This window comes from Tyto alba, unplaced genomic scaffold, assembly GCF_018691265.1.
Source record: "Tyto alba isolate M040663 unplaced genomic scaffold, T.alba_DEE_v4.0 Super-Scaffold_38, whole genome shotgun sequence".
NCBI classification, from domain to species: domain Eukaryota; kingdom Metazoa; phylum Chordata; class Aves; order Strigiformes; family Tytonidae; genus Tyto; species Tyto alba.
In genome coordinates this window covers 8351804-8367680 of record NW_024881313.1, presented here as the reverse complement: position 1 = coordinate 8367680, position 15877 = coordinate 8351804, and the positions used below count along the sequence as shown (strand labels likewise).

General features: G+C 37.0%; 1 protein-coding gene across 1 annotated transcript in view; it reads left to right on the top strand.

The window, feature by feature from the left end:
* Positions 1-15877, top strand: part of HDAC9 (histone deacetylase 9) — a 284673-nt gene that overhangs the window by 175686 nt on the left and 93110 nt on the right. Inside the window, exons 18-21 of the mRNA XM_042802206.1 lie at positions 5660-5715; positions 5958-6045; positions 10402-10521; positions 10850-10947. Of these exons, the coding sequence (XP_042658140.1) occupies positions 5660-5715; positions 5958-6045; positions 10402-10521; positions 10850-10947 (362 nt within the window). The remainder of the gene's footprint in view (positions 1-5659; positions 5716-5957; positions 6046-10401; positions 10522-10849; positions 10948-15877) is intronic.

Sequence of the window (15877 nt, the reverse complement as noted above, 5' to 3'; positions counted from 1 at the left end):
TTTTTCCACACCCAGGCACAGCATTTTTAACAGTGCACAGTGTGTAAGATACAGTGACGAATGCTTATTTTACTAGGGTTATAGATATGACTGATAAAAGCCATCAAAGTTACCAACAAAGTCTTTTAGGTAGTAGTTTGTATTCTTTGCTTTTACAAAGTTACAAAATTACAAAATTTCATATGGAACCATCTCTTAGATACTTTATCCCAGCAATTATGGTTATATTTATAGCTGAATGACTGTTATTATTTCATATAGTAATACAACTTTAATTATATGTATGGTACATAGCTTATCTCCATGACCACTCCGTTTTTTAAAGTTCTTTGTCTGCTTTCTTTCCCAATACAGTTAAAACTAGTTGTGATTAAACAGGCCATCACGGTTGTATATGTTAGCCTGCAAGCACCAACATTTCATGAGTTTTCTGGTGCTATCCTCTTTAGATCTTCAGCAAAGCAGACAGGGAACTCTTTGTTTCCATCAGAGACTTTAATGTCTGTTTCTGTGTTCTTGGTCTCTACTAGCTTCCTCTGCAAGACAAAATGGTATTCCTTCATGTCCATTACCGTTTTCTTGGCAAATCTACATGCTGCTAATTCTGCTCTGTTAAATCATGGGTTCTTGTTCGCTGGATTCGTAGACCCCCAGGGCCAGATACAGGCTCCTGCTCTGGCAGTATGAATAGCTTGTGAAATTGTCCTAAACAGGTACCTGAGGATTGCCTTGGTCTTACACCACTCACTCTTATGCTTCCCCCTCCTTGGTGGATGGCACAGCTTGGGGTCACGTTACGGCCTAAGTGACCCTGGTAAGAATATGGTTATCTTCCTCAGGGTACCAGTTGCAACGGGACTGTTGTAGGCAGCTGAGACTTAAAGCAGCCCTGATGTTTGTTATTTTAGGAATTAACTAAGCCAGCGATAGCAGGGTTAAAGATGGCGCTAAGGCCACTGCAGGGGCAGGGTTACACCCTGTCAGATACACTGTATGGAGCACCTTTTAAATTTAAAGAAAGAATGTTTTATTTAACTTTATAAAGATACAAAGTTGTATATGTATAAAATATAAAGAATATAAATTCTGACAGGAGGAATGGATACATTTCTGTATAATAACTAAAGAAGTTTCTACAAAGAAATGAAGTATTAGCTTCAGTGATTTGCTTCTCATCCTGAAGCCTGTTCACACTGAAGCAAAAATAAAACCTTTCCATTAAAAACAAGTGAAAGTCCAAAAATGCCATGTTTAAGCACTGCTAATTTTAAGAGCTAGGGGCCAGGTAGGCTAAGGGATTTAGACATATAGAAAATAGAAACTTTAACACCTGACATCAGGAAGATGTTTAGCTTCAAGTGTGGAATATAGACCCTGAGTTAGGTTCCTGGTTTCTATACGAAATACACAGAGGTTCCTGAGAAAACTGTCCTTAACAGTGTGTGCAGCTGCAGTTAGATAGTGCACAGGACAAAGTTCTGCCAAGAACTCTGCTGATCATTAGGTATTACACCCATTTTCTTGAAAGCCTTTTTTCAAAGATTATGAACTTCTGAATAGAATCACAGAACCATAGAACAGTTGAGGTTGGAAGTGACCTCAGGGTGTCATTGGGTCCACCCCTGCCCTGCTCAAGCAGGGTGAGCTAGAGCTAGTTGCCCAGGACTACATCCTGATGGCTTTTGTAAGTCTCCGGGGATGGAGACTCCACAACCTCTTTGGGCAACCTGTCCTATTGCTCGATCACCCTCACAGTATAAAAGGATATTCATATGTTCAGATGGAGCCTCCTCTGTTCCAATTTGTGCCCATTACCTCTTGAATAGTTGGGACAAATAACATTGCACTTTCATACAGGGGTTTACAGTTTAAAATGCAAGAGCAGCATCAATTTCTTTTCAGCTGAAATAAATTAATTTTTAAACTCCATATAAGACTATCTTATCTTAAATTTGAGATTCAGTGGTGGTGTTTTGCCCTCTATTGAAGGACTGCTACTCTGCAGGATATAATTAAAGATTCATAAGTTTGAATAAGAGCTGAGGAAGGCGTGACTCTAGACCTACTGTTAGAAAACTCACCTAGACTGAAAAGTGTCTCAATATCTTCTTTATGGACCACATAATCTGAATACACAAACAGATACACAAACAGATAAAAAAGAAGAATATTTACAGAGTCATCCCCATGTTCGAGAAGGAGTTGATCCTGAGTCTTCTACTGCTTCAGTAAGTACTCTTGGAGTGCCTGCTGGGGTTCATTGCTATTTCTTGCATGCTACTGTCTTTTCTTGGAGTCAATAAAAAGCTAGATGATTTTACTAGAGTAATACCAGGCTGAAGCTAGTATGTACTGCTTCTCAGACAGGCTTCTCAGCGTACCTGGAGTGCCAGACTGTCTGGGTGGCTTTTGGTGCATTTGTAATCTAGACAGAGCAAGCTCCTCGCTGGCAAGAGAAGAGAAGAATGATGTGCACCTTGCCACAATCACCACATAATGCTTTAGGGAAAAATTGCCTACATCTAGTTTTTTGTATAATAGAAACACCAGTGAAACTCTTCTATAGATGGTCAGTCCCAAACCCTGGAGTAACCACCTGTGTTATGGTATTGTCTTGAGTGCTTGTCTAGGAAAGGTTCAGGGAGAGGTACAGTAGATGCCCAATCATGATGTAGCCCAACAATCTAATGCAGCACACTACAAAAAGTAATCTACTGTACCACCGAAGACAAGAAGGCCACCATAGGATTTACGCCTCTGTTATTTGGAAATCAAGCATCCAACTACCTATTTGCAGTCATGAAAGAAGAGAATACTTAGCTTACTGTGGAAAAAGACATATTTTTCCTTAGTTTTCTTTAAAGATCCAACTAGGTGGGTCTATCTGCAATGGATCTTCTTTATAAACTGAGTTTGGGCAGTCTTCACTTTGTTGTTCAAATATGCAGAGATTTTGGAATATCTCTATTCAGGCTTTACTCTTTGTCCTCAAATTTATACGAAAGGTGATCATATAATGGCACAGACATGAATCCTTTTTCTAATGTTCATGTCTGTCAGTCAGTTTAATGTTCTGTCGACATATAAAGGTGTCTGTATCCTAGTATAAATAAGGCTCTGTACAAAAATGCTTTGAGTTTATGTGTGTTGGCTTCATTTTCAACATATTGCTCTGTGTTAGTCTTTCTGTCTTTAAAGCAGATTTTTGCCTTTCTGTCTACTGTTCTGAGCTCACTGTCTGGTATTTAAATATTGCCTAGATAAATGAATTCATGTTCCATTGTGCTAATGTACACTGTGTTCATGCAGAGTTTGAAAGTAGGAGAAATGAAGTGTTTTATCAATTGCACAAAAGCTGCTGCTGTTAATACTATATAGTAACTAGTTTTCAGTGTTTGGTAAAAATTGATTATATTATATGCTTTATCAGCAATACATGCACTGTATTAAAAAAGTAAATTCCTGTGTGAATACTGAACTTCTTATAATGTAACAACACATTAAAAATGGTCGCAGCACAGATGTGAATGTCCTGCAAGTTCATGGGGAACTGTAAGAGTAAACTTAGCTATCTATAACAAAACTGGTCTTCCAAACAGCCTCCTTAAAGTAAGGGAACAGAAAAGAGAAGCCTATACTGGAACTGTCATGTTGTCAAAAACAGCAGTGTTGATTTTTTCTGTCTCTATATTGCCCCATTAAATCCTCCTAGAGATAATCATCTTAATTATATTGATCTTTTGGGAATACTGCTAAAGGTAGATGATAATGAGCTGTGAGCTGAGCAAGGGCAGCTGTAAGCCTTGCATGGACTTTTTCCAAATTCTTAGAAATACCAAGAGAACAAAATACAGGTAGCATGATGCTCTCTCTCTAGTAATACCCTCTTCTCTGAGACTTTTTTCACTTCATTATCGTACATTCCTCAGCATACACATACTTGTTGTTTTTTCATAACCTCTACAAAAAATTTCTTCTCAACGTCACATTTTGTGTGAAAAGGAAATGTTAAAAAATCCTCAGAAAGATAAAGAATAGGGTTTTAGCTAAGAGTGTAAAGCTGGTCTGGTTCTGAAGATTAGTGCAATCCACAAGGCCTTTTTTTTTTCATGGTGTGTTTGATCTGTAGGCAATTTATATTCCACTTCCAGGAATGCCTGCCTAAATATGAACATATATATTTGTTGCGGGTTTAGTTTGTTTTGTTTTGTTTTTTAAATGTGGACATTTAATGCAAAATAAGGCATGATGTCAGATCCCCCAGATTCTTTAAATGGTGGCCAGAGGAAACAGTCTTACAGATGTACTCCATTTGCATTATAGTTTAATTTTGCTGTAGTCTGATAGAATTTTGGCCATACACCACAAAACTTTGCAGCTGGGTGCTTGGATTAGCTTTAGCAGCAAATTATAGGAGATAACCTGGTAGTATTTGTTTATAAATTAATGCCAGTGAGACAACATAGGTAGACAATTGCACAGGTACACACAAACACACATTCATAGGATTGGAAATAAACAGATTTCACAGACACCAATGTAGCTTTATTAACAGCCATGTTGTTCCTCATTATTTACACTTGTGTGAGTGAAAGTTTAGTGATCATCATGTTTGTTTTAAATGGGCAAAGGCTGAAACATTGATGTTTGACTATCTTAAGTACATCAAACTGGACTACTTTAATACTGATTATTAAAATACAGAAATATTCCATACTTTTTCTTCCTGTCTCCTACTCTCTGAAAATACAATGCTTGGTTGGCATTGCATACATATACACATGGTATTTGTGTGAGGCTGCTTGAAAACACAAGTTTGGCTGATTATGACTGATCATGACTGATGCACGGATTATAATTTTTTTTTTATGTATGTGTTAGTTGTCATTAATTTAATGACAAATATATAGGTGAATAGAAGAGACTGTCCTGAGTAGTTGAAATAAAGTGTAAATTTGATGAAGTAATGGAGTTACTCCTGAGTCTGACTGTTGTAAGAGAAATTTGATATGATACACACCCTTATGAGACACTGCTTCTTGAATACATAATCTGGCTTTCTGAACAGAGCTACCTTGCCAGTACTTCTACATTTTCCCTTTAACTTACCCACACTGGAAGGAAGGAACTTTAATTTTTCTTTTATCTTCAGTGACTCTAGAGGCAAAAAATTCCTTGATTGTCAGTGTGTGTGTGTGTGTGTGAATTTATCATTTAGTCCATACAGAAGGTAGGCTCAACACTAACTACTCATGTAAAATATATACCTCTAGCTACTTTTATTTTGAAGCATCTCAGTCTGGATCAATGTAAGATTGCATGAATTTAGATCAAGAATGGATGAGTGCTCTCTGCTTCCTTTTAAATGTGAATTCTAGACAGCAGAATTGATAACAACGGCTTTCTCATCCTGCCTTTTTCCTCCTCTTTAGATCATGTTGTGTGTGTGTGTATGCATGTGCATGTGTGTATTTATGTAAGTTTATATGCCACTGTTCTCAAATATATTATTTCTGGCAGTACTATGAAAGGGTGATTGGGCAGAAAAAGTGCTCAAGAGCCTATAATAGATTTCAATCCAGTCTGCCTGCTGCTCTGTTTTGCACTGAGTCAAGTATTTTTTTAAGCTGATAATTGAAAACCTATCTTGTTCTTACAGAATGGCTTTGCTGTTGTAAGGCCCCCAGGCCATCATGCTGAAGAATCAACAGCCATGTAAGTACCAGGGAATATTGCCCATCTTGGAGCACTAAGGTTACTGGCAATCACCTGCATTGTGCATGTCTCTGAAGAACTGTAATTGTTAGCAGATGACTGAAAAGGCTTTCTAGGTACTCCCAGAAGCAGATTTATGGCCTCAGAGATCATATAGCATTTTTTAAAATGCTCTGAACATTATTTATAGCTGTTTTCCTGACTGATTTGCTTTCTTATTTCTGTTCTTCTCTATTCCACAGGGGGTTCTGCTTTTTTAATTCGATTGCAATTACTGCCAAATACTTGAGAGACAAGCTAAATATAGGCAAGATATTGATTGTAGATCTGGTATGTATTCTTGGCAAACATCACACTTTCAGTGCATCTAGATAAAAGATAATGAATTTGTATTTATATGTCAGACTTTCCTGCTTTTAATACCTACAGGTAATAAAGGTGTGCATTTCCTCTGATTTTGGGAACTCATTAAAGCCAGGATGGCAGTACTGAAGCCATAAACATCTATGTTTCACTTTAATGGTGTTAACTGCAATTTAATGAGAAGAAGGCACAGATCAGGGCAACTTTTATGGTCCTTAAATGAATTGATACTTCCACCGTTAAAATAACCCTACAGAACCCAAGTTTACTTTTCCCTACAGAATACAAAATTTAAATGGTCAGATGTGCTTTAAAGAATGTTGTTGCTTTGGTAACCAAATTGGCCACTTCCCGCAGCTAGCAATGATTCGACTTGTTGTGTAACTTCGATATTATTAAACAAATCAACAGGTCATTCCCTCTAAGAAGTTTTCAAGTCATGTATGCCAGCTTTTGATGGTTCCCTGAAGGAAAGCTACGTGATTAAAAATCCACTTCATTGGATTAGTCTTGTATTTTAATAGAAGGCATTCTTACACAATACTTAATATGTTTAACAAATGGATTATTTAAATGCAGATGACATTTGGCATGTTGTCTATATTATTTTCATGAATAATGAATTGAAGCTCTGCGTTGCACTTAAAGCATCAGCCCAGTGCACAGCCCAAGGAAAGTTGAATGCTGATTTATGAGCACCATTTTTGTTTTCCTACAGTTCATGAGGAGGTGTAATAGGGTGTCTGACAAAGCATAGACAGGAAATGAACCCTGGCATCAAAACCTAACCTGTTACATCTGCACTTAATTAATTTTTGCAGGTGATAAAAGATTTAAAGACAAAATATGTTAAAGGGTTTTTGAAGTGCACGGCTTAATAGTCTAAATCTTGTTCATATCTGCACTCATAATTAAATCTTATTGTGAAGTCATGGCCTTACCATCTAGCACTTTTGTTCACTTAAACATGAGTACTGGCTGTTGAAGAGAAACAGAGAAAGGGGGAGTGTGGCAAAGGAATGGCAAGTGAAAGATGAATGGTAGAGTAACTATATGGGTAGGTTAAATATTCTTAGAATGTTTTTCAAATATTTCTCAGAGTGTTCTACTATCACTTAGAAACATAATTATAAACTGCAAGAAACTATGATTTCTGAAAAGTTCACTTTCACTGTATGTTCTGTCTGTTTGCTGACTTGAATCTTATAGTTCATTGAGTTTTACTGCTGTAAATGCTGGACAGACGTGAACTCTCTTTTCTTGTTTTTTAATAAGAAAAGACTATTCAAAGTTTGCATTTTGTGAATGTTTTTTAAGTGCTTTTGACTGTAAGTGTTACATTCGCCTTGTCAGGAAAATAAATCACTTCCATTTGACCTACTTTGCCAATAAACATTTAGGAATTCCGCTTCAATTTTTTGAGGCAAGGTTAAATGTGCACATCATTACCTGTGCAGATGATTACCTGTGAAGCTGCCTACCCTTACCCAGGAAAGTAGATGGGGAATGCTCAGCCTCTCTCTGACTATCCCATTGGCCAGAATAACTCAGCTGGTAAAAAGGGAGAAATATATTGCTGACACAGATGACTTCATTCCTGGAGCAGTTGGAGTTCAGTCCCTAGTCTGCTCCATGGTCAGTGCAATGATGTACAAAAATTCACATGGAAAATTTCTTATGTATTCAAACTATGGATAAATCACAATCCAAACTGAATAAATGAACAAGTTAATAGTGATGTCTTTATGCCCACCAACAGAGAGTTCTGGATATCTGAAGGAAAGAATGGAATTACATATGTTAGACTTGAAATTAACCTTTAAGACTATATTTTGATAGTGACTAGCACAGCAGGACCCCATGCATGTTGTCAGCTATACATGTTACTTCAATGTAAATACTAAAAAGTAATATTCAATCCCACACATTAAACTCTACTCTAGTTACAAATTAAGTGTAGTCTTCATAGCTGCTACATGTGTTCATACATAATTTAACTTTTTCATTTTTAATCTTTCCTTCATTTATTTCTACATTAAAATAAAAGACCTCTCTGTCAGCTTTTCTATCCTCATTCCACCATTTGAATAAATCTCAATTTTTGAACTGGCTTATATACCCTGAATACATTTGATCTACTAAGGGCAGAATATGAACACATTTCCCACATGGTAACATCCGCTGTCTTAAACAACACATTCCTTTGTCTAACCAGAGAAGTTACTGCTCTTCAAAACAGAGTAGCCCTTGGTGGAATTAAAGTTTAAACAAGAGAGCTAGCTTTGAGATTTGATTTATAAAAAACAAACAGAAAAAAAGAGCTCTCGTGCCCATTTAGTATTTTTACTTCTCATTTGAAAACTGTTACAGCAAGAATATATTTAAAGCCCCAGATATACATGGAAGAGAAAGACTAATTGAAATTGTAAAATGATGTCCTATTATTTTTTTAGTCATAGTCTCTGCAGATCTATCTGTATGGCCAACATATCTTCTCAGCTTGTTGTTGCAATCCTTGTTCCCAGATCATCCATACTTGCATGTATGTTAGCATGATCTGAGTCTGTTTTGGAGTAAACCAATCAATTCTGTCACAGTTGAGGTCTGAACGGGATTCTGGGGTTGGTCTGCACGCCAGATTTTGCATCATTTGCCAGTCAGAGCTCTCTAGCACTGTACTGGCTGCCTTCAAATCTCCAACACCCTCACACCAGTGTGTGCTCCTTTGCACCTCCAACACGTGTTACATTTAACCTTGGTATTAAGTCACAGTTAGGCTGTAACTTCATCCTCATGTCATTTCAAGTACTTTCAACTGAGCAAAGAAAAGTAACCATTATAATATTACCCCACAGAGGTCCCAGAGGAGGTCCAAGTCAAGCACAGTGCAGCACGAGTAAGACTCAATCAGTGTAGAGTCCTGAACAATGTGGGTGAAAGTCACGGGCTACATCAGCTGGCAAAGAGCACAAGCAACAGGCAGTGCTTGCTGTGCCACTGGCAATGCACACCTAACTTGAATCTTCCTGGAACCTAGGCATCCTGAGGAAAATGTGACCATTGTTTCTGTGATACTAAATTTGGTTCAGACCTCATAGCGTTTGTAAAATAAATACAGTCTGGATGATAGTGTTGCCTTTCAGGGTTGTTTGTCTGCCCTCCTTCTGAATTCTCTCTTTAAATAAGAAATTGCAGAGGGATGGATTGAAGGAAGGGAATCAATTATATCTGTAATCTTTGAGCTCGTTACAAATGCCAGCGCAGAAACTTACAAAAAAGACTGTTTTCTTTTACTGAAATGCAAGTGGATTTTCCATTTTCACTTGTAAAATTTCTTGTGTGTCTAACCACATTGTACAATAGTAGAACTGTGAACACAAAACTAAAAAAGAGGAAAAGTCCACATCATCAGCCTTTGTTATATAGATATACTGCCAGCATTTCTTTTTCAGTATTTTATTTAATGACAGAATTTCTTTTCACTGGCATTATATAATGTTTGAAATATGGAGACTGGCCAAGGTCACTCCTTGATTGTGGAAGGCACCATCCTATCTGCCAGATGATTTAATAGCTAATGAGATCATATTCCTATGTCTTCAACTGTTGCCGTCATGATTTTGCAAAAATGAAGTATGAAGTCCTTTCTGCATCTGGCATCTCTTTTGATGTGGATCTAACTGCTGAGGGACTGCTAACTGAACTGAATGTTTCAAGAAAGCCAATTTACTCAGCTGGTCACAGAGCCTTTGACCTCAATAGTGGAACTTGGCAAATCAATGAATACACTTATGTTTAGTGTTCTGTCAAGAATTGTGAAAAAGCTCTGTAAACCATAGATCCTTCTGCAAAATACTAGTTTGTAGTTTAAACATTAGTCTTTCTTCAGAGGCCAATGAGGCTAGTTAATTAAGCCTGAGGGGTTATGAACTGTTGGCAGTTAATAAGTCATAAAATTCCTCCATAAAACAGGATGCTAGATTCCATCACTGAGGCAAGGAGTACAAAGAGCCGGTGTATAAATATCTAATTGTACAAAAGGACTGGGATTTCTCAATGACTGCTCATCTGGAGTCTCCAGGGCACGCTCGCTATGGTTTCCTGATTTTTAGAAGCCAGTTTAAAAAATGAGTGCATTAAAGAGTAATTTGCCTGAAAGTTCAGGAAGTATGGGGTGGTGAAGGGAGGGGGAAAGGGAAAGACAAAAGGAGGGCAAGGGAGAGGGAGAGAAACAGAGAAGGGGGGGTAAAAGAAAGCAGAACTGAGCTCTCTACACTGAGTTAGACATTATTACATTTGTCATCTGTTTTCTTTCTCCTTTAGGATGTTCACCATGGCAACGGTACACAGCAGGCTTTTTATGCTGACCCCAGCATCCTGTATGTTTCCCTCCATCGCTATGATGAAGGCAACTTCTTCCCCGGCAGTGGAGCCCCAAATGAGGTTAGGTTTATTTCTTTAGAGCCTCATTTTTATTTGTATCTTTCAGGTAATTGCGTTGCATGATTACCCCTAATTTTCTTGTCCTTCTCTGGTTCTTTAAATTACACCAGATTACCAAATTGTCCACTGGGAGCAGGGGACCAGTGGAGAACAAGTGCATAACCCAGAGCAGTCCTTGTCAAACAAGGCTGGGCTGATCTGACATGTTGTTTGATGTTTGTTTCTAAAGCCCACTTGAGATTTTTTTTTTTTTTCCCTCTCTCTCCCTCTCTTCCTCCTCCTTTTTCCTCCTCTTCACTTCTTTTGGCATTTTATTCCTATTTTTCAGGTTGGAAGTGGCCCTGGTGAAGGGTATAACATAAATATTGCTTGGACAGGTGGCTTGGATCCTCCTATGGGCGATGTTGAGTATCTCACAGCATTCAGGTTGGTACCTTTTTCTTCTGAAGTTATGAAAACTGGTTGTAGAATATAAGCACATGACTAAGAGCTAATGTAATCTTGAAAGACAGAACGACCCATGGTTAAACTAACTTAATCCTGGTATCCCAATGTATGAAAGCTTAGTAAATAATAAAAAGGGATAATTTCATTGTTGTGATCATCCACTCAGAACTGACAAAAATAAAAAAAAGTCTAATGACTTAATAGGTCACTCATTTTATCATTATTATATCATGACAGTAAAATGACTTTGAGTTTGCTTACTTCTCTACCTACAAAATTTAAATTTAAGCATTTATACCAGGCAGAAGAAAATTGCTGTTCACCATCACACTGATTGCAGTTACATGGAAGTATAGCAGATATAAAGCAATACGAAGCATGGTCCGAATCCAGCGTTCCTCATTCACTTAGACGTCTCATCATGATGCTCACAGATTTGACCAACTGGCTTTTTCTATAGATTGCAGTAAATAGTAATTTACTTAAAAGTAAAAAATTGTGAAATGTCTCAGTAAGAATGATAGGAAATGTTGTATGCTATATTTCTCTTTGCTTTCAATAGCTCATTCTAAATGAAATTTTATTCTTTCATAGGTGATGCGTCATAATCTTTAGTCTTATTTACATGGGACCAGAGGAGATAAAACCAGTTTAAAACACACTCTTTTAGACTTTCAGTAGTCCTGTCTTTCATACACCATTTCCTTTCATTGTAAAGCTGTCCGGTGGAAGGGTTTAGTGGGCACTCACTTCTAAAGATTGGGAAAATGCTACATGTTTGGAAATGAGTTTTGTTTAGTGGAAACTGATATGCAAGATAGTCAATGAGACAATTAACCTGTATCTACAATCAAGTTCAGGACTTTTAGTTTGAAGTACTGCATTTACCTTATATGTGTTTGGACTATATTCTACGGAAAATACATCACAAAAAGTATAAAACTAATTTTTTAATTGTTTTTTTTTTTTTTTCTAAAGCACTCTGCCGCAGTCCCTGAAATAATATGCAGAGGATCTAATAAACAACACACCTGAACTCAAAGTCTAAGCTCTAGACACAGATATAGCTTTACACATTCAAAATATCACACTGTTATTGTTGAAAAGGTTTAAATTTTATTTACAACAGCTTCTTGTATTTAAAAAGAGTCTAAACAAATAGTCAGTGGCAGACTCCAAATTTGCTACACCTCAGTATTGCCTCAAGCTCTTTCCAAGATCTGTTTTATTCTTTGATGAGATTTTACGGAAGTTAGGGGACTGGATGGTTCAAATCACTGGTATTAGTGTCTGATATTAATATATCTGGTATGATGACCCCAAAATTCTTGGTTTGGAGCCAACTCATCCCATTAATGATATAAGTAATGTGGCCATCTAACACTGCGGAGAATGGTGGTCCTAGCTTATTGAACAGAAGACTCACATAATTGAGACTGCAACCATAATTGGTACCCCTGCTACCCTGACAACAAACACCTGGGATTAATAATGCATTCTCAAATACGTACATTGCAGTTCTAGTTTAAGGCACACTAGTAAATAGTTTAGAGCAGCTAATATTGCTGCTGTACCTATTACTCTGCTTCAGAGTTGGAGGGAATTTCAACCTCTGTGCCTCAGCAAAGCAGCACTGTTCAGGAAAATAAAAGTAATGTAAACTACCACACACTGACTAATAATTTGCAGACATACCACCAAAATAGATGCTTAATTATATATATATTTTTAATGCAGATAAATTCAAAGTGAAGTTTGGGATCTCCCTTAAAAGAATTGCTGATGGTGCAAAATTTAATGCTGTTATTTTAAATGCATCCATTTAACCTTGCAGTTAATGTAGTAATTAATGTGAAGGTCATACATTGTGTTAAATAGTTAATTGCTTGTTGGATTTTCTTTAAGAAATATAATGCTGTTGACTGATTACTATAGGTACTTTCCTTTTCTCCAAAAGAGTAAGAATGATAGGAAATGTTTCTCTCTGCCCTAAGCCCCTTTTTCCTGGGCAGTCTTTGTACCCTCTGTAAGGTTTATTGATATGGGTTTGGTATGACAGTTTTGAGGGGGGATCAATGAAGCAAACAGCATGGAACTTCAAAGGGCGAATACAAACATCTGTAAATTACATAGGGTAGACCAGATAACTATTTTCTATGGATCTGGTCTGAATGGTAGGTAAATTTACAACTCCTAGTAAAGTGACACTTAATCTGTGGTCCAAAATCTATCCCTGCTGTTATCTAAAATATCATACATGATGTAGCCTGCGTTCTCAGTTCAGCAAGGACTGAATTGTGAGACAGTAGGCAGGAAAGAGACAACCACAGTTCAGTCCTCTAGCCATAGATAGAACAGAAGGTACAGTCTTGGAGAAAATCAATAGAAGAGTTGCTAAAAAAAAAAACAGCAAGTCAGCTGTTGTTCTGGAGTTTTGACTGGCAACAGGTCAGTTTTTAAGAAAACAGAGTTTTGTAGATAGGAAAATAGGCTTTTTTTTATTATTATTATTTAAATAAATTGACTTTAGAGACAGAGTTACAGAGATCCCAACCAAGGGGTGGGGAAAATGTTGGACATCCTCAATTTTAAGAGAAAAATAAGGCACAAAATGGAGAGATTTTCTCTTCATATCTACTCACCAGTAGACAGAGAAGTTATGCACTAATCAATTCCTAGTGAAGGCAAGAGAGGGTGTTGGTGAAGGTCCTCTCCAAAATAACCAAGGTGTGAATAAGTTTGCAGATAGGTGGTGTGTGTTTGGAGAGAAGCCGAGGCCTCTTGCTTTCTGGTTGCCTCGAGAGCCTAATCCTTTGAGTTCTTAGGAACTGAGAAATTTGCATTAAAACCATATAAAGCTCCCTAAGGGGTACACATAACCCTCACTTTCTCACCAGCAGAGCCCTAGTTTCTTCCTAGAATTACACCAAGCACATATTTGAAGTGTCAGTGGCCATGACACTAGGACTCTCATCAATGCTTGATTGACTGTCAAATTTCACAACAGAGATCATTCTGAATGATAATGTCCACAGGAATAGAGACCAAAGCTTTTTTCTGCCTCTAGAGTTTTGCCCGTAATTAGGCATTATATATAACGATGCATTTGAAATCACGTATGTTGTTATTAGCCCAGAATTTCTTTATGAAACAGTATAAGCATTTACACGCACACATATATATACATGCAGGTAGTTGAATATTAGTTATTTTTCACTGCATAAATTACTGGATAAATCTATTTTTAGTAAATCTTGTTAGGACTGAATGAGATTCCACCTCACTGTTCCTCCAAACTGTCCGAGAAAATGTTTCTGTTTCTTCAGGAAAATGCAACTTCCGTGTGCAAAAATGCAGACAATTTGAAGATGAGTTAGAGGCATAACACAGAACAATCACTTCAAAGGCATGCTGAGTGAGTGGCTCCAGTGGGACTGTAGTGGGAAACAGGAAAAATTATGGTGCAGCTTTGTGTCTGCCATTTTGATTTCAGGGCTACATGAAGAGACTTTATTGTATTTTTAAACTTTCTACTGCAAAATCATATGTAAATGGCTGTAGCTGGTTTGAAGATGAAGACTGCTCTATCATATATAAAAGAATATGTTTTCCTTTCCATTTCTTTCCCATTTCTACTAAAAAACTATGTTTACTCATATTAACTACAGGGAGCTAGTGGAATGTAGAAGAGAGACGTTTCCGCAGAATGGAAAAGAAGCGCAGTAATCAAATCACTATACTTTTTAATTTTGCCAGAAAAGTTTTGTTTGATGTTTACCATAATTAAGCAACTGGTCTAGCTACAAAAATCCTTGAAGTAATGTCCTTTTTCTAAAGGATGGGCACTTCTTCTTTTCCCTTAGGTAATAATAAAACACAGCTCTTTTCCATTCTTTTCAAAGCCTGATGTGCCTTCCCCTCTAGAGAGTTTTGTTTCATCATTTACTTCCACCTATTCAGGTTAAATTTGCTTTAATCTCTTTGAAAGAAATAGAAGATGGTGGCTATTTTCTAAGAGGATGATTCTACACTGGAGTTTATGAGGATGTAATCCACTCTCTTCTGCCAACAGTTATAGAAAAAATAAAAGCAATGGTCAGTTACTAATGTTCAAATAATTATTTTCCTAAGCTCCACATTATACCAGACACGCTCAGTAAAGGAGTCTCAGGTCTGTGTTGTACATGCACACGTGTATACGTATGTACTTGGAGTTTACAGAGGACAGGACAGATGTGTTTCCATAGTGCAGAATATAAAAGATGCAGGAGGCAGTGGAAACAAATCTGAGTGTTCAGAAGAGCCAGGGAGAAGCAAGAGACAGAAGGAAACTGGGGTGTGCCTTCCAACTGCTTTGCACTGCTTTTATTTAACAAAGGAGCTGTAAATTTGGCTTAACCAGCCAGTATGCTCTGGCTGCTTTGCTCTACTCCAGAGTAGCATAAAACAGCCACGGCATATCAATGAACCTGGCCATAAAAGCTTACATAAAATGAAACGTGTGTGTGTGTGTTTCTTGGAAAGATTAGAAATAGCTCATGATAATATTATCTTTGAGCTCAATTTTTAGCAATCACATGTATGATTTTAATTTATTAAAGTGAGCAAATTCAAAAGACATAGGTGACATTAAGGCAGAGTCAAGGATGAACTGTATCCATTGTTTAATTTAAAATACAGCACAAAATTTATGATTACCCCAAAATATTAATTTTAAACAGAGAGAATTCAAAATGAAAATCATACTTGAAACTACATATGTTAAAGTGTAAAATGAAAGAAAATGAAGGTATGCAGAAAATCTTCACTCTGTCTTACAGTTCCCAGTGTTTATTCAGAGAGAAAATAAATATGTTTAAAACTCTCTGTATTCTAATCTCTGATGAAAAATATTAAGAAATATTCATTG